Consider the following 27978-nt stretch of genomic DNA (forward strand, 5'->3'; position numbering starts at 1 on the left):
CGGACTAAGCATTAGACAAAATCCTATGAGAATAACAAATATAACATCAAAACCAAATACATGAATTTGGGATAAGCTATGTATATCTGTACTGCTTCAGTTGCCATGAGTGGCTGTCTGTCTTCATTTTGCTGTAAGATATGAACTCTTCAGTTCAACATAAAGGACCTTCCATAAACTATTAAACGTTGTAGTACTTAGAAATATTCAAAAATAATTTTCAGTTTTTCATTTGGAACATCCACCTTCTTTTATTTTAGGGGTCCCAACCCTTATAGAGCTATACTAAACTATTTTAAACCCAAATCTTACCCTAACCCATACTTAACCATAACACTAACCCTAACCATAAAACCTAACCCTAACCTAAAACATCCCCTAACCTAACTATAACCATGAATGAACCTTACCTCTAAAGTATAGGGACCCTTTAAGTAAAAGAAGGCCGGAACATCCCATAATTCTTCATTAAACTCTATTTACTAAGCATGTGCTGTAGAAACAGGTACAAAAGTTAATAGATGCTCATCATTTTTATTTCTCCATTCTCAGCTGCTTATTATTTTTTTTTTTTTAAGAAATCAACTAATGCATGTACCGTATTTTACAGAGAAAACAAAAATGAACTAGCTTTATATTTCATCATAAAAAAAATTACAAAAAGACAACAAAAGTAATTGATGTATAGTAAAACTGTATTTAAAGATTGCCAGCATACACATTGTACTGTTTATTTTTCATTATGCAAATATATGTCTGAATTTTTAATGTAATCATTATGGTTTTTTTCTTTTGGTTTTCCCCATAAATTCTTGTATTTTTAATGTTTTGTTAATGGCATTCGCTTCAGTGCCCTCATGGTCCCTTCTTTATAACGTATTCATTGTAAAGTAGAACTATTCACATAAAAATGAAATTCAAGGTGATCTTTGTATGTATATATACAGTTACAAATGTTACCTTGTAGGGGCAATAAAAATTTCAAAAAAATCATGTCCATAAATTTTAAATCTTTATATTGATAATCATATGTAAAATATAAAATCCCTTTAAGCAAAGACTTATATGGCCAATTTCATTTCTAAAGTAAGAATTATTTGGTTGTATATCAAAGAAAGTTATCAATCAAAACATGTTGGTTGTATATGGTACAATAGATTACACAAATTGCATAATATATTGTTTTTAAATTGCAACTTCAAATCTTAAAATGTGAAATGTGTTGTTAATCTGATATAAAATTCCATACTATTGTTCACAAGATATATTACGTGCACTTTTAACTATTGTCAACTGCTGGGAAACCTAAGCATGTGGATGGGATTGAAAATTCGGCAGAATATTTCTAAACCTTTATATTTAAAAAAAAAAAAAAACTTTTTATGATTTTGTTACAACTACAGCAAAGAAATCAAATATATGAGAAAAGTATTTTTGGGGGAGGAATTTGTGAGGGGAAGGTGACCCCAAAAAAATACAGCAATACTTTTTAAAAGTCATAAGAAACCTAAAATTAAAAAAAAATAATGCATATGTTTTTTTTTATAACTCAATGGATAGTTTTCATTATAAAACTTATGTACATATACTTTTTTCTGAAGAAAATTTTTTAATTTGTTCCTATTTGGAAGAAGTTTACTTTATTTTAATTCTTTTCTTCCAGGAAGCAATTCCCCGACATATTTTCAGTATGCAAAGTGACATCAGTGTGACCCATCTCGTAAAAATCCGGTGATCGCAATACGCATGGATGTCCTTAAAATAAACTATTATCTAGTTGTACATGTTAAAACATGTGCTCAATATCCATGCTTTTTTGTTGTCTGTTGACAAACAGGAAACAAACTTCAGCTTCAAAACACAAGATTTAATTACCTGCCATATTTTCATAACAACACTGACCGGTTGAAAAAAAAATTGAAGATTATACGAAATTTATGCGAAAAAAATGATAAAATCGTGCACAGAAGACTAAGTTTATGATGTTTGTATGCATTGGTTCATAAATTGGAATAACATTATTTTTCACCTGTCATTCGTTTATTATGACTTTAAACAACCTGAACCTCATGGTAAAATACTTGAGACCAAATTTTAAGCTGATATTGAACAAACAAATAATTGAAAGACTACTCAACTTTTATCTTAGTTTGAGCATTAAAATCTTTTGCATGACAATGGTATAGCACTAAATTTATATTGGAATCCTTTGCAAGTAAGATGAGGTAAAATAGTAGTTCTTACTTCAATGCAATTCCATCATTCCAATCAGTTGTAAAGTTGCCGATACCACATTCTGGAATTACAGCCTGTATCCATGCCAACATCAACTTCTTGGTGGGGAATTTGGTTTTGCCGATTTGGTAACGAAGAATAAGATGCCATATCAGACCTAAGATTAATTTTAGGTTTCCAGTAACAATGTCATCACTTCCTGTAAATATAAAAATTTTACATATCCATTATGAAAATTGTTAGAGTGGGGCGCTCATATTCGCCAGGGACAGAATTTCGCCATATTATGATTTTGAGGAGTAAAATCTTCAAAGGATGGGTAATCATGGGTGAAATGGAAAAAATATGCTTGTTAATTTTATTATTATAACAAATATGATTATTTTTTAAACTAAGACAAAATTTCGGCATTTACCGCAAAGGACCGAAAAAACATACAACAATTTTTCAACCAATCTCCTGAATGAAAAAATTATTTCAAATATATATTTCATTAGTAATTCTTTGACTGGTTGCAATACATTTCAGTTCTTTACACCTATGAAATGTCTGCTATTCATCTATAACGAAATTGATTTGATAAAGATTGTTTAAAGCTGCAGTTATTTGGTTATAAATAAATGTGTAAAAATGGCGAATATGTGTCCCCCCTTTGACAAAACATCGGGAAATTTCAAATAATCTTTAATCTAACTTTTCAGATGATTTTTTTTCAAAGAAACACATTCTCAAGCAATATTTTGTTTTTGATGTTATCTTCAAATAACAGTATACTTTAAAAACATAAACTGCAGAAAACATGGAAAGTTATGGAAGACCTCAGAATTTAATTATTGAGCACCCCAGTTCCACTGTAGATATGAAATTAAAGAACTAGCTACTTATAAATGTACCAGTGCATGTGTATTGGTAGATATTAGAGGTGAATGCTTTTAAATTAGTTTTCACTAAATTATATACCTCCAGTTTTACTCATCTTATTTTCTGATTATATTAAAATACCATTGTTTCATACCCTTATATCATATGGGAGTCTATGGTTTATCACAGAGTTATCTCCAAAAAAAATCTACATTTTTGGTGATTTTTTTTTAGCCCAATTATATTTTTGTTTCCTATTTTTAGGAGGGGGGATTGAAGCCAGTTCAATTAAGATTTACTGATTCTTTGTACTTTAGATATAATATTTTAAATTCATAAAATACAAAGACAGATATAGATATAGGATTACAATGTATTACTTTTCCTATTTTATACACTTAATTTTATGTTAAAATGTTTGTAGTCATTTAAAAACCATTTTTCTTTTAAAATGTTTGTGATCAACGAAAATCTAACAATACAATAACATGTGATCATCTTACATTCTTATTGGTATTGTGTTCATTGTACAAAATGTAGTTTACTGATTCAGTATCTTTAAATAGATTATTTTGCTTTTAGGCACAATATAAGTTGACATATTTGAATAAAATATACCCCTTAGTACAAATGTACGATTATTTCAAATTGAATGTCACATATCAGAGATTAAAGGTTTTAAGTGAAAAAGATGACTTTACAGCTCGAAGTCTTCATTCGAAAAGTAATATTTACTGATACATGTATGTAATGTGTTTACTATGCGTACTATTAGATTTGAAACTATTGTACATGTATTTTTCTACATTTACATAAAAAATACAGCTTTTGTTCAATTTGACAAAGCAAAACTTTTAAGCATGTATTTCTAAAGTTAAGGATTGGCAATCATCTTTTAAAAAGGAACATTTCAAAACAAAAATAGTACATTTGTAAAATCTTTTTGTTTAACCAGCATTTGCAATTCATTAATATTCATTGGCCGAAAGGTTAAAATCGTTAAAACAACCATGAGTTGCATAGCAAGACTTTTATGTTGCCTATACAATGTATTAATAATGCTTTTGAATTTATAATCATAGTAATAGACGCTTTTTATTTGCATTTGCATTCAATTTATCCACCTAATGCAGATTAGAATTTTGTGTACATCAGTTCAATATCTACAAAATGCAGACAATTAGATTGTAAAGAAAAAAAAATGCATTTACTATAACTTATATTTATATTTTTGTAATTTCAATGATTTCTTAGAAAATCTTTTCTTAATTTTAAGATAAATTTTAATTTAGATTTTAAAGAATTGTTACTTATTTTTCATAATGATAAAATATGTTCAAGTTTCTGTTTTATATATCAGTTATCTTTCTACAATGAACATATCCATAAAAATAAGCATAACCCGCCCCATTCTGTACATGTATGTATGCGCCTGTCTCAAGTCAGGAGCCTGTTATTCTGTTGTTGTCGTTTGTTGCTACATGTATGTTACATATTGGTTTTTCAGTTTTTTTAACATTAAGCAGACTGTTAGTTTTTTTGTATGATTGTTTTACATTTGTCATTTGTGAACTTTTATAACAGTAACTAACTATGTGGTATGGGCTTTGCTCATTGTTGAATGCTGTATTGTGACCTATAATTGTTTATTTCTGTGTCATTTGGTCTCTTGTAAAGAATTGTCTCATTGGCAACCATACCACATCTTCTATTTTATATTTACAATGTATCTACATTTGTATGTTATGAAATCCCTCTGAGCAAGAAACTGCTAATTTTGAAGATTTTTAACAACTATGAATCCAATTTAAATGATGTGGTAAGAAATGTTTGAAGATTGCAACAAAAATGTACAAAAAAAACAAATATCAAAGCCAGATAAGACCACAGGGAAAAAATGAAAATTCCATTGTAACATTTCATCCACAAAACATGACACAGAAAAACAAGTTGACCAAGAATGTCATTGGCAACCATACCACATCTTCTATTTTATATTTACAATGTATCTACATTTGTATGTTATGAAATCCCTCTGAGCAAGAAACTGCTAATTTTGAAGATTTTTAACAATTATGAATCCAATTTAAATGATGTGGTAAGAAATGTTTGAAGAATACAACAAAAATGTACAAAAAAAACAACAAATATAAAAGCCAGATACCACGGGAAAAAAGTGAAAATCATCCACAAAACATGACACAGAAAAACAAGTTGACCAAGATTGTTTATGAGCTTTAAAGGTTCAACCATATAATTTTGAGGAATGTTAAAACACAAATTTTTGTAGTGTATTATAAATTGGCCAGAAAAAATACCAAATTTAAATATCAAAAATTAAGTAAATGCCTATCCATTTAATCAATCACCAATGGTGAAGTTAAAATTTTTAAAGTGCAGTCAGTAAAATACTTGTTAAAAGAAGGAGATTCTTGCTCTGGCTGCTGCTATCATGCCAGGGTGTCAGTTATTTCTAAGAAATTCTAAATGAAGTTAAAACTAGATGATTTTTAGCTCTGGCGGTTGCTATATGTACATGTATCATGCTAGTGAGTCCAGAAGAGATCATCTTCTTTTCAATCTACAGATTTTTAAGAGTTCATGTACATGTATCTAAATATATCACAATAAAATAAAATGATTTTTGAACTAATGAACGTATGATACTTGTACAATTTCAAACAATTTCATTTGGTTTGTAGTGTTAAATGCCTATCTTCTGATAAAAAAAGTTTAAAGAAATATTCAATTTCTACAATGGTGGACAAACTTAAAACTAGTGTATTCCAAAGACTGTTGCAGTGGGCCATCTAGAGTTTATAGACACCTGTCTCTTGTTGTAGTCTAAATATATGTTAACTTTCAAATGTGTATTCTTGTTTGATTTATGTTGTTGTGTTGCTATCTGATTGACTTGAGGACCTATGTACATGTGTGGCTCATGTTGTGATGGAGTCACAGTGGATTGCCAAATGTTGGGGTTTGTTTTAAAAGTAATAAAAGTTTGTTTACATTTAAAAAATCAGTCAGTGAGTTCTATGATTTTTTAATATAGATTTTGAATCAGTTTGTGCATAATTTGATTAAATGTAGGATAATACATGTAGGTTCAAGCCTGACACTCTCTTTTTATTAATGCATACACTAGAACACACCCGCGAAATCGCGGGCATATACAGCTTGTGAATTGTTGTATGATGATTTTTTTGTAAAAGATATTATGTATGGAGAATTACATAAAAGGTATCTCCCTTTTTCCAAAGTCCGATATTTGTTTCCTTTCTGTTAAATACAATTATATTTGTGTTTCTGGCCTACGACCACAATTATTCTTCTCCTTTGCTACAATGCTTCTTTTGGTAAAAGTCAAATCAAATTAAAAAAATTGCACCGTTTCAAACATGAAATAAATGTAACTGCTTATATATAGACCATTATTAGCCTAAAAAATATGCTTCTAGGACAATCCATCAGTACTTTTTTTTTAGAGCCTTATTAACATGCCAATGGTAGGATTTGAATCATGTATAAATGACTAATACCGACTAAGGCTAATTTGAGGGGTTGTCGGAGGGGTCCTGATCCCGAAATCCCGGGCTTAAAACCATGAAATCCCGAGATGCAGAATTTAAAGAAATTCATATCCCGAAATCGAAAAATATATTCCAGGATCCCGTAAGGATCAATCCCCAAATCCCGAGCTTACAAACATCCGATCCCGACGCCCCGAAAAAGGTCCTGCCTCCCTCTAATCTCTACCTTACTTTCGTTTTTGCCAAATCACTATTTTCCCTTTTAACAATAAATTTGTATGCCCCAATTATGGGCATTATGTTTTCTAGTCTGTGCATCCGTGCGTTCATTTGTTCGGTCATCCGTCCGTCCGTCTCGTCCGTTTGTCCCACTTCAGGTAAAAGTTTTTGGTCGAGGTAGTTTTAGATGAAGTTGAGCATGTTTTACTTATTTTAATATATATGCAAGTGGTACGACCCCTTAAATAGTAAACATTTCAAAGAAAACAGTTACTGTAAACAGAATCAGGGACTTTCTATACTAACATAGAAATTCCCTGACAGAATACAGAGAGTCTCTATATATTAAAGTACTAAAATCGTAGTTTACATGTAGGTTAATGCGAAAAATATTTGTCCTCTCTAAGGAGGTATAATAGTTGTGATTTTTGCGATCTAAACACCATGATATGGAGAACGCTCTACGATTGGTTGTACTTGTGTCACATGTTTTACTTATTTTAATATAAATGCAACTGGTATGACCCCTTAAATAGTAAACATTTAAAAAAAACAGTAAACAGAATACAGAGAGTCTCTATATATTAAAGTAGTATAATCGTAGTTTACATGTAGATACACGCGAAAAATGATTGTCCTCTCTAAGGAGGTATAATAGTTGTGGTTCTTGCGATCTAAACACCATGATATGGAGAACGCTCTGATTGGCTTATCTATTTTTCATTTTTGTTATCTATCATACGATTGGTTGTATTTGTGCATGTTTCAAACGGAAGTCTTATCTATGACTAAAAGTCAGTCTGATGACGGAATCATATCCGGACTCCTTTTTTGTCGTTTTTCTCCCAAAATAACTCAATCTGAATAATCATAAGAATGGATGACAAATGCGACTATACATGTTACCTATCGGACACAGAGGCATGATGATTGATTTATTGTGGAAGGAAGAGAAGCGACACACAAAATGAGGTCTTCTCGTTTAATAGTATAGAAGATATGCACTTAATAAATGTAAATATTGTGTTTTCCACAAAAATAAGGGAAATCCCAAAGAGCATTATACAGAACAGTTATAAAATTTGTCCAACCAAAACATCATCAGTCTTTATGTACCTAATGTTTACGCAAATATAATGGTAAACCACACTTCAATGAAAAAAGGGAGCTTTCTGCAACAAAAGTTGCAGGCTCGACAAAAAACAAAAAAACTATCCAACAGAGAACAATTTTCTTTTCTTTTTTCTTGGGTTGGACATAGCTTGACAGATTTCAAAAGTACACAGCAATTGATTATTTGCAGTTTACTTTACATCCAGTGGCAAATATTTCAGATATTTTAGATGCAATTTACATCTTGAATCATATCAATTTGTATACAATGAATATGCCAGTGGTACTTGTAGTTGCAAAATTGTTATTTTTGCTGAGTCCAAATGACTTTATGGAAAGTCTAGTGATTCTGGCTCATTGCTAGATTTATGACTGATACATTGTTGGTGTTTAACAGCACTTTCAGTACTCTAGGCTATATCTGGGTGGCCAGTATTTTAAAAGGAAGCTGGACTGTCCAGAGAGAAAGACTCAATGATCTTTGACAGGCAATCTTAGTAAATTAAAATCCACCTTGCCATGTGCGGGGTTCAAATTCATATACATGTAATAAAAAAATGTACAACCTACATGATACTGTGGATGAACTATTTAAACACATTTTTTCTAAAAATATAGGAGTCTGGGTGGCTGACAGGCCTAAGAACTTCATCTACAGTCCACAAGATATTTAATCATTGAAGTTGCAAGCATCTCATTTTATATATTTAATGATTTTGTTTATTGGGTTTTTTTTGGGGTTTTTTTTGGGGGGGGGTCATATTTTTCAGGAGATAAAGATATCTGTGCATTTATCTCAGATGGAGTACAGGAATATGCTGAACATGCAATATGATTTTTTTATTACCTTAAGTATTATTATTGGGTTATAATGTAAAGGCTACACAATTGAAAGTTATACTCCTTTCTGGAATTTCCATTATTTTGGGTTAAACTACTAATGTACATGTAGGTGTAGTCCTGTACCTATTAGCCTATCAAGGTACATTTATATGCAACAATAATTTTTAAGAAACTATCAGTATCACTCTCTAAACTGAAGTATTAAAAATCTTTGTTGACAAACTTTTAACTGATAGCATCATATGTCCTCAGTGAACCATCACATGGATGACCCCATATTCATAAAGAATGATTTTGCAAATTATGACCCACTGTATACCTCCATGGTACATGTACATAAAACCTTACAAAACAAAGGGTTTGAAAATAATTCAGCCAAAGAGAATGTGAGGATACTTATTAATCAACATTTTCTTGTTGAGTCATTTAATGTAAAATGACTCACATTTACAGAAAGAAAAAAAATTCTTGAAAATCATCTATTTTTATTTTCAGTTTTGAAATGGTAAATGGCATTTAAAAATATCATTGAAAGTTCTTCATCTGTAAAAACCAATTAAAAGATCAAATTATATATGTACATGTAACAAGATTTTTTTAATTAGCCACTGTTTCTCAAGTGTTCATAATTGATTAGATGTTCCAAATGAAATTGTCAGAACTCCAAGATTGTCTGTGGAACAATAAAATTACATGCTACAACAAACACTGAATTGTAATGGTATTTTTAATTCAGTGTAAGCTGCCTAAATGAAATATCTAAACTATGTTTTCAAAGTTGTAATGTGCTGGTACAATTTTGTATATTTCTAGTAGAAAGAATATTTATTTTAAAACATTTATTTTAAGCATAAAAAAATGTGTTTTATTTAAGTTAATGTACCCCTTTTGGTGGTTTGGGACCAGTCTGGCAAAAGAGTTATAACTATACATTTATAAAGGTACATGTGCCCATGTTTTTATTTTTTACTTCAAAATTCATCATTTTTGTCATCCCCTCAGGCCAAATCCAGAGGACATATATATGTCTCTGGCTAAACATAAGAGGCTGAGCCTAAAGGAATGTCATGGTTTAACTTACCAATATTCACCAGTCTAACATTGTCATTTGCAATGGCATTCAGTGCTTTGGAAACATTCTCCAGGTTCTGATGATGATTTCTTGGATTTTTAATAACCCTTCCTATTTTCTTTCCTTGCAAAGCTTCAACAAGATAACACAGTTGAACTCCATCCGAAAAGTCAGGCTGTAAATCTTCAATAAGTTCACAATTGTATATCCTAAGTTGTTCGTTCACCCAATTAGTGAATGTGTTTTGTTGAATTAAGACCCAGCGATCTGTTTCACCTCTCAGACTCATAGCTGCATGTCCTTCTCTGCTTAGAGCACGAGCTGACATTGTGAGTTTTTTGCCAAAAATTTCTCAACTTTGACACTTTTTTAACTGAACCACACCTAACATACAATTGTATTGTTACAGCTGTAGGGTCTTGTTGCTGTTATTAATGTCCTGGATATCAAAGGGTCTCTTATCGGGAACACCTGTCAATAAATACCTGTCCCGTTTGGATGATGTTTTAGACAGGAACTTATGGTTCCAACAGACATTCAATTCCGGTCCGCACAAACCGGTTTGCAGGAATTACTAGCGAAGGCGTAAATAGACACCTTTTAAAAATCCGCCCTCTGGCGGGCAGGTATAGTTTTGATCGTTCATTCATATTTTCACGCTTGACCGGTTACAGTTATAAACAAATATGGGACGGGTGTGACTGGTAATAAAAATGTAATAAATAATTTATTGTGTTTTCTAGCATTTGTTTAGGAAACAAAAAAAAATCATTAGTTGATTCATAATTAATTATTACCTGTCAGGTGTATTGATTAACGTCAATCACTTTTACAAGTAAACAGCAATATTAAAATAATTTACAGGTAATTTGACACGATTAGTTACCAATAATCGAAAGGGTGTGAATAGACGTGCATATTATGATTGTTGATTTATTTTTATCAATTTAAGGATTTATTACTTGATCCCTTCAGTTTCCAAATCTACATCTTGTTCAGCATATGGTGACAATTGGTTTTTGTTTGCTCGAAATCCAGTCGCAAATATTTCATTCAGGACGAGAAAAATCAGCAACATGTTTTTCTTTCATTGTTTTTGGCATGAATCAGGCGTTGTATGCTTGTTTGCTTTGAATTGAATTAAGTCAAGTTAATAATTTGAGAATAAATACATATACATGTATAATGCAATTTTATTATTCTTTTATTCACAATATATACGTGGTTTTTAGCTTGATTCTGACCAATGCTTATATTCCAAATATATATGTATATGCCTCTATTATTGTTGTTGTTACCAATTATGTAAATCAATTGTATCTGATTTTATGCCCTTTATGGGCCGTGTAATTTGGGAAATAAAAAATATTCTATTCTATTTTATTCTATTCAACTTTTTTTGTTAAATTTGTAGTACAACATGTATCATGCCACTTCAAAACCACAATCAACAACATTTGAATTAGACCGAGGTTTTTCTGATATCTGACAATATTTTGGGTTTCCTGTGGTCTTGGGAAAGCCCCCATTCAAATACCCTGAACGCATGTCAGATCGAAAAGCATATTCGGACTAGAAAGTTATTCTGTAATTCAAGCAAGAGTAACCCTGTGTCAACCTAACTGGTTTTTGCAGTCCCAGAGTTATCTTTCTTTTGACAACAATTAAGTGTGTTTTTTTTTTTTAACTTGACACATCTTTTTATGACTGCTAGACATGTTTGTGGTTTAATAAATGTAAGTCGTTGAAAAGAAAATCAAGTTTTAACTTAGGATTGTTTTGACCATAAACATCTCCTTTCAAGACCATGTTACTTTTGTAGGATCATACATGATTTAGGAATAAAGGGTAAATGAAATTATGTGTTTGTCGTCCACTTTAATCCACATGATGTCTTGAGGTAGAATTTTACTTAAAACATCTTAATGTTTACCCGACTGTAAATATCCTGAAATTCATAATTAACATTTTAATCACTATAACATATCCAAACGGCCATAATTTGAAAAATCACATACAAACACGACAAACACCCTATGAACAATAATTGATCCCATTCCCTGAACAACAATCAGTAGTTTCATGTTTTTTCTCACATGAATTGTTCCATATTTGTTTCTTCCTAAAGCCTTTTATATATGGAATGGGTTTTGCTCATTAAGACAATATGCATAATCGATCTAGATGAATATGTTGGTTATAATTAACAACGTTATCCGTGAATCATTCCATACATATGGTTTAGAAATACATAGTTATTAAGAATTTCTTTAAAATATATATTTCCTTTACCTTAAAAACATTCCTCCTTTGAAACTTCATTCATAAGAATTTGATAAGTGTTTTTCCTTAACTAGTCTTACATGGTAATCTTTGTGTATTTATCGTTTAACTGTTGAAAACAAATTTTAACCCCCAATGGATAAGGATGATGATGACGATTTGGTATTCCAGTGACAAATATCACATGCTTAGGAGGAAAAGAATATGTTGGTGAACCATGCCTCATTTCATGTACACACTGATGCAGAGCTTTTAACATGCTTGATTAAAAGGTAAGTCTGTAGGAAGACACCTCATCCTATGCCTGAGCACATTATTCAGAGTCTGAATGACAGGTCTTATTTCTAAATGCTGCTTGCTTAGAGAAGACGCTGTACTTTCCAATTTTTTAGTTTGATGCAGCTGAAGATTGAACCAAGACCTCATCCACTGAAGATGAGCATACTTCCATGGTTCCATCAATGGATTACAAGGTGTTTTTCAAGCAACAAATACAACTAAGTGAACTTAAGTGTCATAAACTGACTTGCAACTTTTTAGATATAGGTCTTGTAACCTTGTTTTTATTAAGATCATCAAATGTATTTTTAAAGGTTTCATTTAAATGGTGCATGGGTTCTAAAGGATTGGTGAAAAAATGGATTTCAAACAAGTGAAGTATAAGTGACAGCTTTGACACATGGCACCACAAGTACTGGTAATGTATTGTATTTAAGGTACCAACTGTTAAAAGAAAACCAAGTTGTTTGTTACATCCATTGAATTACTTACTTGTCAGTTAATTTGCATCTACTGCCCTGTACAAAGGCAGTAACTTTGAAACCCATAAATCAATGAAATATTCTTTTTAATAACAGTTGTCATGTGGTTGGATTGGTGCATGACCATTTTTTTCCAATAATGATCAATTGAAAAAATTAAACTAGGCTGTGTTGACCTTGTGTGGATTCGGCTATTTTTTAGTCATATAGCTCCTATTATATTTAAGTATTCTTACATACATGGCAATGTTTTAGTTTGAGCATTCCGCATGAAAGTAAATCCAGAAAAGGGCATCTTACTCATATTTTTTAATTTACATAAAAATTCACTACAATCACTGGCATTTATCCATAATATTCCAGTAGCCATGAAAAATGAACCACACTCAATGTTACACAACTGCATTCTCAGTAATAACAAAAAACACACAGGTACTTTCTTTAAACATGTTTATTAAAAAACAAATATACTTTTGCTGTGAAGTAAGAACTGTATAACTGTAGTAAATATAGACTAGTATTACAACTGAAAACTGTTTAACAAATTTTCTTGCATGCAGTTAATTCTATTTAATCAAGAATTGTTTTCAAAAAAGGTTGAGCCTTACAGTCATAAAATTTTAAGTATGATAATCGTACTCAGACCCAGAAATCAACCAATCAAAATACTTCATTTGACTTTACAAACACAACTTTTGTTCACAAAGTACCGAGTCAATCTTAATGACTGAAAGGCCAGTTGTTAAAATCATAATTGCTCAGGTGGAAAGAACTCTTGTAAATCTAACGTAAAATCAGATGAATTTAGCTGTTCTACCAAAACGATATAAATTTCAATTACATTTATGGTTAGAAATTCAAATTTAACTTGTCATCTGCACAAAGTGGTTTTTGTACTTATTGCTTCCGTTGTAATAGGCCAGTTTAATTTAAGAATCCAGCAAAATATGAAATACACACTGTGATTACCATTCTTATAAATATGATTTATCATGTACAACAGTAAAACCAGATTGTTTTGGAGAGAATCTATTGTGTGTGATTTTACCTCAGATAACACTAGTTTCTCTCTCGTACTATGAATATTATCAGACATTACATGAATTTAAAACAAAATTGTTAACAAAGATGAGGAATACATTAGGATTATGTCAAAACATTCCAAAAGAAAAGAACATGTGTCTTGCACCAATTGAAAAAAAATTTAAAAAATTTAGAGAAAAATACAGCATTTCAAGACCTTGGATTTGTTTAATTAACTTACAGGTTGGGTTGTGGTCTCTTTGACTGTTTGACCCACACATCTTTTACTCACAAAAAGTTTTTTTACATTCATATATGAAAATATCTATGAATAACAGATGTGGGGTATACGTCAAAAACCCCAACTGAATGACACAAATTACCATTAGACACATAAAGGTCAATATATAGTCTTCAAAAAAATTGAAAGTTTTAAATTAACTCTGTTAATTTTATGTGTCACTTTATTAAACTTGAAAAAGTTGTAGATACATATTACATGGAATTTATTACAAAACCAGATCTGTCATTATGCTGAACTCTCCAAATAACAAAATACTGTAAATTTAGAAAAATACAAGATTTTTATCATTGAGACAGAGTTGTAAACGCAATAATTGTAAACTCTCATTTTGAAATATTTTATATAAATTCAACAGGATTTTTCTCAAAATCTTAAAAATTAAAATCACATTTTTAAGTCTAAAATGACAAAATCGCTATAATAAATGCACACAATAATTTCTGAATTTACGGTATGACGTAAGAAAACCACTGATAATGTTCTTGACTTTTGATAGGCATATGAATAAACATAGTACAACTATCATTCAAGTAAAGATCATAAAAACTAATTTGAATCCAAATTGAACAAAATAGTTCGTAATATTGTTTGAAATCAGGTACTATAAAAAGATATTTATGAATATCTAGTATAAATGTAAAAGAAACAAACTTGGCCAGGGAAGATAATTTTTTACTTATATATATAACTGGGTAAGTAACATGCTACCTGACGACCTATGAACTTTACAACTGTGGTGTGCATGCTTAACTATTACTGGATTCTTAAACTACTGTTATCACCTTTATAATTAGTTACCATTGCATAATGTTGGATTTAAAATAATTCATAATACATCTAATCATGAATGGAAATACAATCTGTTTAAGGTTTGTAAGAGATATTAGCCAGAAACAAAAAAACATACCCCATCTTCTTTTTTTATATTCATAACAGCTAAACCCTGTAATATTCTAACGTCAAATAAGAATCTTCCTCAATTTACACGGGACTACTTGAAGCAAAATTATCAACTGTCAATGGACGAAAAATATACGAAACATTTTTTAATGCATGATACTTCTATAGGCTTCTAATTCAAAACATGTAAATAAAATCAGCACAATAATATGAATCATGTCAGTCTCTTGACACAAGAGACACAAACTTCATGTAAGTTTTTCAACCTTAAATCCCTGAAAGCACTATCAATAACTTTAATTATTCCTTAATAAGTTTCATGATTTACTGTGGACTCATTTATTTTCATGGGAACTAATTTTCGAGGATTGAGGAAAACTAGCAAATTCATGGATATTAAATTTCGTGGTTTTGGCAAAGTTTACATACATTCCTTTAGAAAATTTGTAATTTGTGGTTCCCCTGTACCCAAAAAATCCATAAAAATAATATCCAACAAATATTAATGAATCCACAGCATCTTTTTTCTTAATTTTATGATAATGGTCATTTCAAGATCTGGAATTAAAAATTAACAGTAAAAAGAGAAATTTTTGAGACTTATTGGATGCAAATACATCATTTTGAATGTCTGAAAAGTGACTTGAAGACTTGTAACACAGATTTGAAACGGTTCAGAACAATTGTGATGACTGGACAGCTGTAATTAGTGTATGTAGAAATCTGGCATTTACATTTTGAAATACAAAGTGGGGAGAGACAACCTTCATCATTGTAACTACATTGCAGTATAAGCAAGATAAGAAGTATTCAACTGGATTACAACCTATAATATATCATTAAATAATACTTTTATTATGGTAGGAGAAACTTCACCAATAAACTTCTTGTCCAGAAAAATATCTTTTACTCTTCATTTTTTAAAACATTCTTGTTTTGATCCTGTTAAATGTTGAGAATAAATGTGAATCATATACATTGTATTAGAAATACTGCTGTGCAAAATGTCAACAGGTGGAATTTGATTTTTAATACAACTCATATCAGATTGACTTTGGTGTATAAAATGGACAATAAATAAAAACTGTTAAACATAAACCATTGCAAAGTTCATACTCATAATTTACAGCGTTTAAGACATAAATTTGCATTTTGCTGAGACAAATGAAAATTTGTATACCACGAAAAAATGTACATGAATTCTACCTTTGAATATTGTATTTTTTAGCTGGAATTTGTTTAACCAATTCAACCAACTGGCAAGTACAATGAAAGAGCGGATTTAAGGATTTATGGTAAACAAAGCTGAAACATGCATATTATTGACAAACTGGCAAATAAATTAATGAAAGAATAGATTGAAGGGTTGGTGGCAAACTAAGCTAAAATATGTCTATTATCAACAATCTGTTAGGTAAATGAAAGCGTGGATAAAAGGGTTGGCAAAAATACTTTCCTTTTTTTAGTCTATTTCATATATTTATATTGAGAACCAATGCATCAGTGATAATTGTTTTAATGAATTTTACTGGTACATCAATTATAACAATATTAATTATAAATTTTACACAAAAAAGGAACAAATCTTTAAATTGTGTATATTTTGTAGGAAATAGCTGGTAATAGTTTCAAGAGATGGAGATTTTAATGAATGAAATAATGAGCCCCCTTAAAACTCTTCTGATAAACAGTAGGCATGGCAAATATGAATGTACAACCTGTAAAACTTGTATGCACAATAAGAATCATGATATAGAACATAAAGAATACAATGAAACCTGTTTAAACAAATATCTTAGACATATTTCTTGTTTACAAAGATTTCTGTTTTGATATATTTTACTACAATTTTAGCTGTTTAAAGAGATAAACAAAAGTATTTTCCAGACAATAAATGACTATTTTCATATTTGACAGTAAAGATATCAACCAATTTCATAAGTATAAGGTCAATCTCAAATGTTTTCTTCTTCAACTTGTGATGTATTAGTAATTATCTGCCCCTGATTCAAACCAAATGGTAGAAATCAATGGGAGATAATCACTATATATTATCTCCCCTTGTAACTTCACTTGGGTCATGAAGGTAAATACACCACAACTTGGGTAAACAATGTCATTTCCACTTGCACTCTCATATTGCATAGCATTAAAAACAAGAATATGTCCATAGGACACAATCATGGCATGCCCTGTTCACAGTAATACATTTCATTCTTCTGAACTGCAAAATTTTACTTATTAAAACTGAAACAGTTCATATATAATGGACATGTGCTCTGAAGTTTAATGTTGATAAAACCACAATTTTCATAATTAACTACCTTCAACTAAAACTTTACACTAATAAAGAATGAATGAACAGAAAGATGTAGGCTGAAAAACACAATGTTATCAGGGACATTACACAACTCATTGGTTGTCAGTTGTTTGACATGAACTTTGTAAAATAAAAAAAAAAATTCACATAATCCTTCCATTATTTAGACTGCTTTTAAAAAGGGAACTTAAAAAAAATGTAAGCTTTCAAAATTAGTGGTTCTGTGCATGTTTCATCTTACAAATACTGTAGTTTTACCTAAATCTTGTCCTAGGAATTTTTATTTCAACAGTTAAAGATGAGAAAGAGAAAAAAATATGAAATAAGCAAAATCTTAGTAATAAGTTACATTTGCAGAAACTGCTCCTATGTTAATATATATCAACTTATTATATTAACGTTGTTGATTCAAAATGCTATGTAACAGAAAATATAACAATTTACATGCAAGTTTCTGAGGTTATACATTTTCGAACTGATTCTCATGTAGTAGGGGTTAAAATCTCAACAACAAATTAGAACAATGATTAAGATGCTATGATTGATCAATACTTTTGCACTTAATAATTAATTCAAAAAATTCAAAAAAATGCTTCATAAATACAGTAATAATAATGTACCGTCAGAACTCTGACGGCATAATGAATGGTTTGACTAAATACAACTTTTCATTCTCCTGTTTAAAGATAGGATGTTTCTTGTAATGCTCTATTAGATGGTCAAGTGACGAGAATTTTTGTTGACCTATCTGGTACTGTTCATCGTTCACGTTCACACGAAAATGCTTGTTCCTTTCGGCAGCTTTTAAAACAACTGTAAAGTTTCCACTCTGAAAAAGAGTCAATATAGTATTAGAAAATTGCACAAGTAAATAATCTATCATACTAAAATGACTTAAAAAGGAGACGATAAAATATTAAAAACTTCCACAATTTATTCCAATGTTTATTTCATTTTGTTACTTAGCTGTTTCAGTAACGTGTTTAATGAGCATTGAGATAACTGTCATGTATATGTGAAACCAAATGATGATGCAATATTTACATTTCCTTCTGTAAGGATGGTCTTTCAATTGAGTGTGAAATGGTTCTACTTTGAGTATATTCAAAAAATAAAACCATAACTGATATACGAATCCTAAGGATGATAACTCTGAAATATACTTTTAGTCCATGAATGTTTTTTTTTTTATATTTATATGGAAATGGTATCCTCAGGCAAATAAATAAATAAATGCTTGTAATTTTATTTAACTGTATTTTGTTTAACTTCATTATTTCACAGTGTATTTTTAATATATATATTCTATGTTGGAGAGTTGTCTCATTGTCACTCACACCACATCTTCTTATTATTTTGAAACTTTGCTAACAGACCAAACACTTTGGAAAATATATGTTCTCATTAATAATTAAATTTGATGTTTTAGGCAACCCTAAATATCCGATTCCTCATGCAGACGGACACATTAAAAACTAAGACAAATACTAACTGCAGATTCACTATCACGTATAATGAAATCTCCTTCCTGAGCAAACTTTTTTAAAAGTTCCTCGCACTCTTGTCGTGTTATTTTGCCATAATACCAGTCTTTATCTGCAAGTGGACCAGAAACACGAAACTGTTTTCTACTTCCTGGACCGACAACTGAGAGATTAGAAGTGTTCGATAGACTACTTGTTGATTGGGACTGTGGTGTTGAAGAACTGTGGCTATTGGCAGTTTCACAGTCTTCTAAAACAACCTGAACATAATTTTGTGGGACCAGCCCGACTAATCCACGTTCATTCTGAGCACGCCACCAATCAGGGTCCTCTGACGGTTTTTCTAAAATCACAAGTCGCTCTCCCTTTTCAAACGCCAGTTCCTCTGGTTGCGTACCAGTAAATGCATAAAGGGCAACAACAGTTTCTTGCTCCTGAATTCGAGGTTCCAACATTGCTGCTGTTGAATACTCCACGGGACAACTATTTTCATTTTGTTCAATAATGTCAACATAATTTGAAGGAAACCATCCAGTACTATTATCCTTCTTACGACCCTTCCACCACCCATCAATTGACTTTTCTAACACTGTCACTTGTTCAGCTTTGGTCAATCCCAATTCATCCGGCCTCTGAGGAGTATAATTAAATTTGACAATGGAAGGCTGAGGATCACAAATCGTAACGTCACTACTCGTACTATTTTGATCACTTCCTGTATCTCCGTTGCGGCTCACCACAGGACTATGAGAAGTTAATTTTGTATCACTTTTATTTCTTCTCCCAAGAGTTGCTCTGAGACTAGAGAAAATCTTTGAAGGTTTGGACTTTTTAACATAATTTGAGGGAACAAATCCTGATTTGTTACGATTGTTTTGCACTTTCCACCATTCCCTAGTGTCATCCAACAAGACCAGCTTTTCATGTTTCCTTATATCTAATTCCTGTGCATTTTCGGCCTTGTAGTCATATTTTGCAACAACGACTTGCTGACCTTCTTCATTCATGGTTGCTGCTGGCATCCGGACGTTGTGCTTCACATCACTGAAATGATAAATATCCAATTTAATTTCTATCCCATTTTTATAATGCTACTGTTGTCATATAAATGGATACCAACATTTTGCAATACAATGTACCTGATTGACTGAGGTTCATATTTTCTGTGTTAAAAGTATTGTTCTTTGTTTTGTTTGTTACTGCTGATTTTGAGTTTGTTTATTTGTTTTTTTTTTGGGGGGGGGACCAGTTTCTGTTATATACTGGTAATTCAACATTTATTGTAAATTTATCTGTCGCAATAGCCACAATGCAAGAAACAAGATATATTTATTGTTTGTTTTTGCCCAACCTTTACTGTGAGCACAAAAGATTTTTCTGGAACTGCCACTATTAACAAGTGGATGGATTAAACTAGTCTGTGTATTTTCAATCCTGAGACCTACTAGTCTATTATCACCAGTGGCATACCAAACAATAGTCAGGGGCGGATTTAGGCGGGGGCGTGGAGGGCGTGCGCCCCCCCCTAAAATTTGCAAAGCATGGGTTGTCCCCAGCTCAATAAAGTATCTGAACAGACGACGAAACATAACGTCGTCGCATTGCAATCTGTTTTATTATTCAAAGAAGTATATAAAACAGTAAGTTTAACAGAACCAATGTGATTACTAATATACTGACCTACAGTTTATCTATAAGTTCTATCATAAATATGGTATACTTTAAAGAAAGGTGTCAAACGCGGTACTGCGTTTGATGAAACATATCATAGGCTTTAATTGGCAGTTAAAGTAAAACAATTTATAAATTATAAACAATTTCTTTGATAATCGAAACTCCAAAACATCACTAACTTACTTTCCAACGAAGTAGGTGAAAGTGCCCTACCCCCGGTTGGGTTGGGTATTTCATCATTGCACAGCGAAGAAAACAGTCAAGGTAACTGGTTAAATTCTTTCTTAATGAAAGATAGAAATACTGGTTCAAGCGAAAGGTTAGTTTTTATTAATTTGTATCAATATTTAATATATCTGTATCAATATATGTTTCTCACTTAATTGCAACCTGTAAAGTTTGCCGAAGCATGCATAAACGATCAAGGCTCCAACTCGTATTTCCGTATTACATATAGGATCCCATGAAAATAAAGATCTCATTTTGAATTTAGTGGTTTGCTGTAAAAAAATGTACATAAAAAGTTTGGCACGACCTCTGAAAACAACAAAAAATAATAATAATAAAAAATTGTGAAAAGACAATGAAAAATCGCTGGCAAAAGTAGACCGTTTTTTTTTTAAATCTAATATTGGTCAGTTGAGCTATTGTTGAGTCAATGAATTGAAACTCGCACATTTCTTGTTAATTATGGTGATTGTAGATTGACAGGGGTGGATTTATTCGGTTTTAGCTTGAAACTTTAATTTCTCGCTTATTTTAACACAAAATATTCGCCACGTTTTGCTTGCCATGCAAGATATCTACATTGCACCCTCTTTAGAAGAATATTTCAATAATTTCGATAATTATACCTCCAAAAATTTTTCGCCTCGCTCCGCTCGCCAAAATTTTAACATTGCGCCCCCCCCCCCCCCTAATCTGAAATCCTGGATCCGCCCCTGATAGTTTTAGCTAAAATAAATTGAATATATGTGTACATGTATGTAGTTATACAATAATTTGATTGACTGCAATAATTGCAATAATTGCCTTTAATAACCATGTGAAATAACTGTCCATTACAAATGTTAAATGCACTATTAAAGCAAAAAATCATGATATCTTCACTCTGGGGGTGGCATAATTATTATCTATATAGATATAAGTATGTATAATAAGATATATATGTACAAGGAGGTTGACCTAAATTCCATACATCAACATTTTATGGGAAATATCAATATTCATACACTATTATTTGGTATAAAACTGTAATGCTTAAGTATTAAATCTTCAGACATATATGTTAAATGAAAATAAATGACATTAGATTTTATATGAGAAACCATAATTTTCCATTATTTTTAATCTATTGATTTCTAGTCTAGGGCAGTTTCTGTGTACATGCATGTCTTCTCTATCTGTCCCTTCTGATTTAAACACTTCCAAACCATATGCTGCAATTAAAAGTGAGCATTACATGCATGCATGTACAGGGTCTTGGTAAAGAGAAAAAAAACAACACTTCAGCAGCAGTTGATAAATTACTGAAATGTCACAGTACAAGGGGTAAATCAAGTTTTATATTATCTTGTTTTGATCATTACAGCCTTCACGCTTAACTTTTGAGTCCACAAGCCAGAAGCTCAATTTGTTGAAAATTTAAGTTGGATTCTGTTGGCTTGTAGAGAAGAACTCACAAGTCAATGCAGTAGGACTTGTGTTTAAATGTGAAGATAATATTGTCAGAACCTATGATTTAATGTTAACAAAAATAAATTTAATTCAATTGGTCGCCTCTACTTTTGAAGCTTCACCTCAAAACTTTGCGATTTTTTTTTTTTTCAAACCACTCCTTTGCCCAAATTTTGGGAGTGGAAAAGTCCAAAGAACAAGAAATTAAATTGGTGTGGCCTAGAGAATGGTTGCAAATAAATTAACAAATCAGCTGTTAAATTAAGACAAATGGATGTTCATGTTATTACACAGCAATAACAGTTAGTTAATATATACTACTCCTTTCCTGAAAAACATAATATGAACTCTGCAGTGTGGGTTTTGTTCATTGTTGAAGTTGTATTGTATTCTATAATTGCTTTTATGTAATTTGATCTGCAGTGGAGAATTTTCTCATTGGAAATCATACCACTGTGGCACATCTTTTTTATATCAACTGATCTGTTACAACAGCATTTAGCTAATGAAATAAACATCATTGCTCATTGTTGAAGACCGTACAGTGACCTATAGTTGCTAATTTCTGTGTCATTTTGGTCTCTTGTGGAGAGTTGTTTCATTGGCAATCATATCACATATTCTTTTTTCTTCCTCTGGCACATGAATCAGCCAACTTTCTATAAAGCTACAAGTCCCTTTTTCTGACATGGACTATTGTACATGTACATGATCTATCCATAAACAATTCCATTATACAGATGCAGGTGTCAGAATGTCAGCAAACTCTTAATTGCAGCAGTACATTTGTGAAAGGGGTTATAAAGGACAAAATTGATTACATTGTAGATATGAACCCATACAGTACTATGAATCAGAGTAAGCTGGACTTTACATGCTGATAGTTACACTACAATGTACCAGTAAATAAAAATTTCTGACCTTGTCTATATTTTCAATTCTGGATATAAAGCTATATTACTAATATGTAATTAACTCTCCATGAAAACGTATACCACTGACTAACTGTTACAATTAATTTCCATTCCCCTTGAAATTTTGATGATGAATAGATGTCCATTGACACAGCAGGTTCATTCACTGACATTTAATAAATTGCAGCATAAAAAAGATGGAGACTTTTGGATAAGAATATATGTACACACGTGCACATAAGATTTTATCTTTATTTTTGTGTTTTCTACTAACCACACATTTTTTCTTCAATTACCAACTATCAGGTGGTTGAATTTAAAGCTTTAATCATTTGCACTATTTCTCTCCAAGATTACACTGTGATGCATAGTACAGAAAAACAGGAAATGAAACAAGTTTTTATCTGTTTCTATCCATGATTGAAATTCCAGCATATCACTGATAAGAAATTTGTCTGTGTAATCAAATACTGTTACTACTCCAGTCCTGCTGTGATCAAATATTCTATTAAAAACAACTAATGTTATGATGGGTTAGAATTCTTCAAACAGAGATGTATTTTTATACTATTGGAAAAAAAAAAAATGCTGTAAAAATGTGGGTTTTTTTTTTCAAAATAGCGTCTTTACAGTGAGATTTGTACAAACTACTACCACAAATTGATACCTCCAACTATTGTAAGATATTGGTAAAAGAACACTAAAAGTTATAAAAATATATTTTTAAATAATAATTCGCTAATCTTATTAGTTAATTAAGTCCAATAAAAATCTGTAAAATTGTTTACCATTTCTTTTTATCCCCATGCATTATAATTTGGACAAGACAGCAAACTGATCATGATATTTGAACTTATTAGTTGATTACATATACATGTCTACTGTATAGGTTACACATACATGTATATTGCAAAATAATATCTAAAATTAAACAAGACCTGTTAATTTCTTCACTAAAGGTTAGACATTTTCCTTGAGGCTCTTTTTCAAATAAAACCGAAGAAGACACATTCTTACTAAGAAAATTTCAAATTGAAAGACTATTTTCTGTTTATTCAATGGATCCAATTATCAAGAACACTGGTTTAAGCTGAGAAACATAAAATTCTTTTAATACAAAATATCCATGAGCACATCATTTTTCAAGAATTTCAAAATAGAATATTTTTTTTTTATAACCATCATTTCATGTCCTTCCAGGCTGCCGCTATATCAAGTTCAATAATTGGTTACAATGTTGCTTGTATTGTAACAAATGAAGTTTTACATGTACATGTATTACCTTTTAACAACTTCAAGAAAAAGAAAAGAATAAAAGTGCTTTTACTATGATAAAATCTCGAGGATAAAATAGTCATTTAATATGATTCTTTAAATTTCTTAGCTTCTACTGTCAGTTTTCAATATATGTGTGTGTTTTAAAATTTTCTACAGAATACAAAACATTTTCATGTTATGTAGCTAAAAATAAAAAAATTCATATATATATACAATACATTTTCATCCAAGGATATCCTTGAAGAGATATTAAAACCTTACCTACTTCATGTATTGCTACATTTTTTACATATATACATACAAACAACAGAAGGGCCAGTAATTCCTGGTACAATAGTCTAGTAACACACTTTTATGTTATATCTCTTATAAATTCTGTTAATACATCATGCAATAGGGATCAGTGAAATTATTGTCCTCCTACCATGTGTAACATCCCCAAATTTTAAGACCATAGTAACATGTTAATTCTAGTAAACTTAAATGCATCCAAATTTAATGCAACTTCAAATGTATCTGTAGACAAAAAAGATTGTAACTGAGAAAAACAATACACTGTAACACACTGTGGAAATAAAATTACCCAGATAAAAAAAAACAAAAAAACTAACATGACTAAAGCAAAAGCTTAAATGAACACCTGGTAAATGACAATAAAGACCATACAAGAGGGAAGGAAGGCCCTTTCCCTTCAGTGTCAAATTAGTTAAAATTTTATTGTGATTCATTTAATTATCCTTATCATGAATGATTCATTAGAAACCTCAAATAATAATCTGTTACCATTATTATTTATAAACAGTGAAAGGTTGGCAAATTATTATTCTTCTTCCTCTTCAGGTATCCTACCCTTCAGAATTATAATGATTATTGACTGCAATCATGTCAATGCTCAAAATACAAATTGTAGTATAATACCATTTTGGCACTACTTTACTTTTGGTTAAAAGGTCCTTTTTTACTTTGATCAGCATTTGTATTAGATTTGGGATTCTTGAAATATTGTAGCCATGAGTATCCTTGAAGAGACAATAATTGGGACATAACATTGGTACCATTTCCATGTATGATGTAGATGTACATTGTATGTTATCATATGGAGCAGGATCTGCTTACCCTTCCGGAGCACCTGAGATCACCCCTAGTTTTTGGTGGGGTTCGTGTTGTTTATTCTTTAGTTTTCTATGTTGTGTTATGTGTACTATTGTTTGTCTGTTTGTCCTTTTCATTTTTAGCCATGGCGTTGTCAGTTTATTGTTGATTTATGAGTTTGACTGTCCCTCTGGTATCTTTCGTCCCTCTTTTATCAATGTTAAAGTTTTTGGCGAACAGGAAGTAAAACATTGAAAGAACTGTAAAACATGTCACACAGTAGTCAAGATAGCATTATCAGATCATTGAAGCTTAGAGCCAAGTTTCAAGAATCTATGACTTGTACAAATATAAAATTACATTGTATGTATTTGGATCTGGTGGTTGCTGTCAGCTGAGATAAATGTTGCATGATCTTGGAGATGTCTAGGAAGGATGCAGAGGTAAATCAGCAATTCAAATTTCTTTGAATTTGAACATATGACTACATTGTATAAGTGCATGGAATTTTTATCAGAAACATTTTTGCTCGCAAAGGGTTAAGATCCGCCAAAAAGGGTAGAGACGAGGGGACTGGAGCGTAACCCTTGGCTAGCAATGATGTATCAGACCAAACTATAAATGGTTGATTAGTTTGTACATTGATATTGTGTGGTCCTGTGTTGGTGTTTAACCTCTTACAAAGTAACTTATTGCTCTAAGTGTGGTGGTGGGACAGTTCCAATTAATAGAAAGTACAAACATGTATGAAACATGTCATTGTACATAATTTACTACATCAAGCTATTAATAGTTTAACAGTTTTTAACATGTATACATACTCCATCTTTTAGGTTAACACCCGATCTATGGGTATGAAATGACCTGATAACATCTACAATGTAAGAAGTTGAGTCAACAATCAACAGATGACTGGCTTTTTGAGAACATAAAACCAATGTTTTCTACTTGAAATACATTGTAGACTGTCATAATCGGTTAAAACTGTATATATAAAACATGTCTGCTAACTAACCATCTTAATATCTTACCTAATTACTCATATTTTTAAGACTTTGACAGTTGGCATTGTTTTTGGTTTTCCTTCATTATCTCACTTCATTTATTATTCCATGACCGATATCTCGGAGATGAGTCACCCACAGAACAACGGTAGGAAGTATCGCGAAAAGTCCTTCTGTGTCAGTATTATTAGCAACTTTACTTTCAGATATTAAGTTTTATATACCCTCTGTTCAATAGTCACTCCAATATTATCTTATATAGATCAAACAAACTTCATTTCTGCGGTATTCTTTTGACAAGTAAAGTCGGTGTTTTGGTCAGCCATGTTGATTAGAGTAAAATAGTCCCACCCATTTAAAGATTCATGCGCGTGAGCAAAAATATCGCGGGAAGCTGTTTGGAAAGGGTGTTCCTCTATTTGCATTTTATTACGAAAAGATGTGGTAGCAGAAATAAATGTTGCTGCAAGTTTGCGAGGAATATGATGAGGAAGCGCTAGATACCAATTTTGATCCATAACATAACGAAATTGAAAAGTGTGGACCCTCATAGATACCTCTCGGCCTTGATGTTGTGTTAGCTTTAAAAAAAAAGACGTTTCGGCCACACTACAAGTTCGCCTACAGGTCGTTTCGTCCACGCTACCAGTTCGTTCATATCCAACAAACTGGCAGTTCGTCAAGAACCAAAAACGGCTGGCGGTTCGTCTACAATCGATTCGGCCATTCAACTAGGGTGAACTTGCCCCCTTCCTCTTCTTAAGTTTTCCAGTCTTCCATCTGAATGAAGATGATTAATAACTGATGCATACGTGGCCTTTTTGTTTTAAAAAAGTTAATATTTTAGTTATATACAAAAAAATATTGATAATAATGTTGCCGCAGAGCGGAACAGACGTAGTGATTAAAATTATTTACAGGAGAAGAAGCTATTCAAATGAGAGTGGCCCGGGCAGAGAACAACATAAGTAAGCTGCTCTCTGAAAGAGTCGATTGTCTTAAATGTATTAACAACTGTAGTTGGTAATAATAGATTCCATTGCGTTATTGACTAATTGTTTATGGGAAAATGAAAATCTGTACGAGTCTTTAGATGTTTAAATATGTCTGAAGGTGTGAGAATTATGTTTTCTAGTTCTTGAGTCTGATGGTATGAGAACTGTGCTAGATAGTATAGCAACAAGATGATGTATGATCTTGTACATCATAACCAGGCATGAACATAATCTGCGTTGGTTGTGTAAATTGTGACCAGTTGAGTGTATTATTGAGCATGTTTGATACACTGCTAGTGGTATGATACACGTTGCAGGCATACAGAGAAGCTCTCCTTTGGACCATCTAGCTTCGAGATAGATTCTGAAGTGTGGGGTCCCAAACCGAGCAAG

At 31.4% G+C, this 27978-nt stretch overlaps 2 protein-coding genes across 5 annotated transcripts in view; both read right to left on the reverse strand.

Moving 5' to 3' along the window:
• Positions 1-10475, reverse strand: part of LOC143069377 (filamin-B-like) — a 61421-nt gene extending 50946 nt beyond the window's left edge. Inside the window, exons 1-2 of one of the 3 annotated variants that reach the window (XM_076243972.1) lie at positions 9886-10475; positions 2245-2434 (exon numbers count right to left, since the gene is read on the reverse strand). In XM_076243972.1, the coding sequence (XP_076100087.1) occupies positions 2245-2434; positions 9886-10204 (509 nt within the window). In that variant the 5' untranslated portion in view covers positions 10205-10475. The remainder of the gene's footprint in view (positions 1-2244; positions 2435-9885) is intronic. The other 2 variants (XM_076243973.1, XM_076243974.1) reach the window with 2 other exon arrangements.
• Positions 10476-13353: 2878 nt separating this feature from the next.
• LOC143069378 (cytoplasmic protein NCK2-like) lies at positions 13354-26941 on the reverse strand. Of its 2 annotated transcripts, none has more exons than XM_076243976.1 (3): positions 26618-26941; positions 18960-19995; positions 13354-18296 (listed from the first exon to the last, which is right to left on the reverse strand). In XM_076243976.1, exons 2-3 carry the CDS (start codon positions 19971-19973, stop codon positions 18090-18092), a joined length of 1221 nt encoding a protein of 406 aa, XP_076100091.1. In that variant the 5' UTR covers positions 19974-19995; positions 26618-26941; the 3' UTR covers positions 13354-18089. The 2 variants fall into 2 exon arrangements, with proteins under 2 accessions (XP_076100091.1, XP_076100090.1); XM_076243975.1 differs by lacking the exon at positions 26618-26941 and adding an exon at positions 24005-24059.
• Positions 26942-27978: the final 1037 nt, after the last annotated feature.

This window comes from Mytilus galloprovincialis, chromosome 3, assembly GCF_965363235.1.
Source record: "Mytilus galloprovincialis chromosome 3, xbMytGall1.hap1.1, whole genome shotgun sequence".
NCBI lineage: Eukaryota > Metazoa > Mollusca > Bivalvia > Mytilida > Mytilidae > Mytilus > Mytilus galloprovincialis.

Coding starts and splice junctions, on each gene's coding strand:
- LOC143069378 (XM_076243975.1), bottom strand. CDS start 24,027: ATGCATGGGGATAAAAAGAAATG. Junction 19,996..24,004: donor CATGGGGATAAAAAGAAATG/GTAAACAATTTT, acceptor TTATCATTTCAG/TGATGTGAAGCACAACGTCC. Junction 18,297..18,959: donor TACGTGATAGTGAATCTGCA/GTTAGTATTTGT, acceptor ACTCTTTTTCAG/AGTGGAAACTTTACAGTTGT.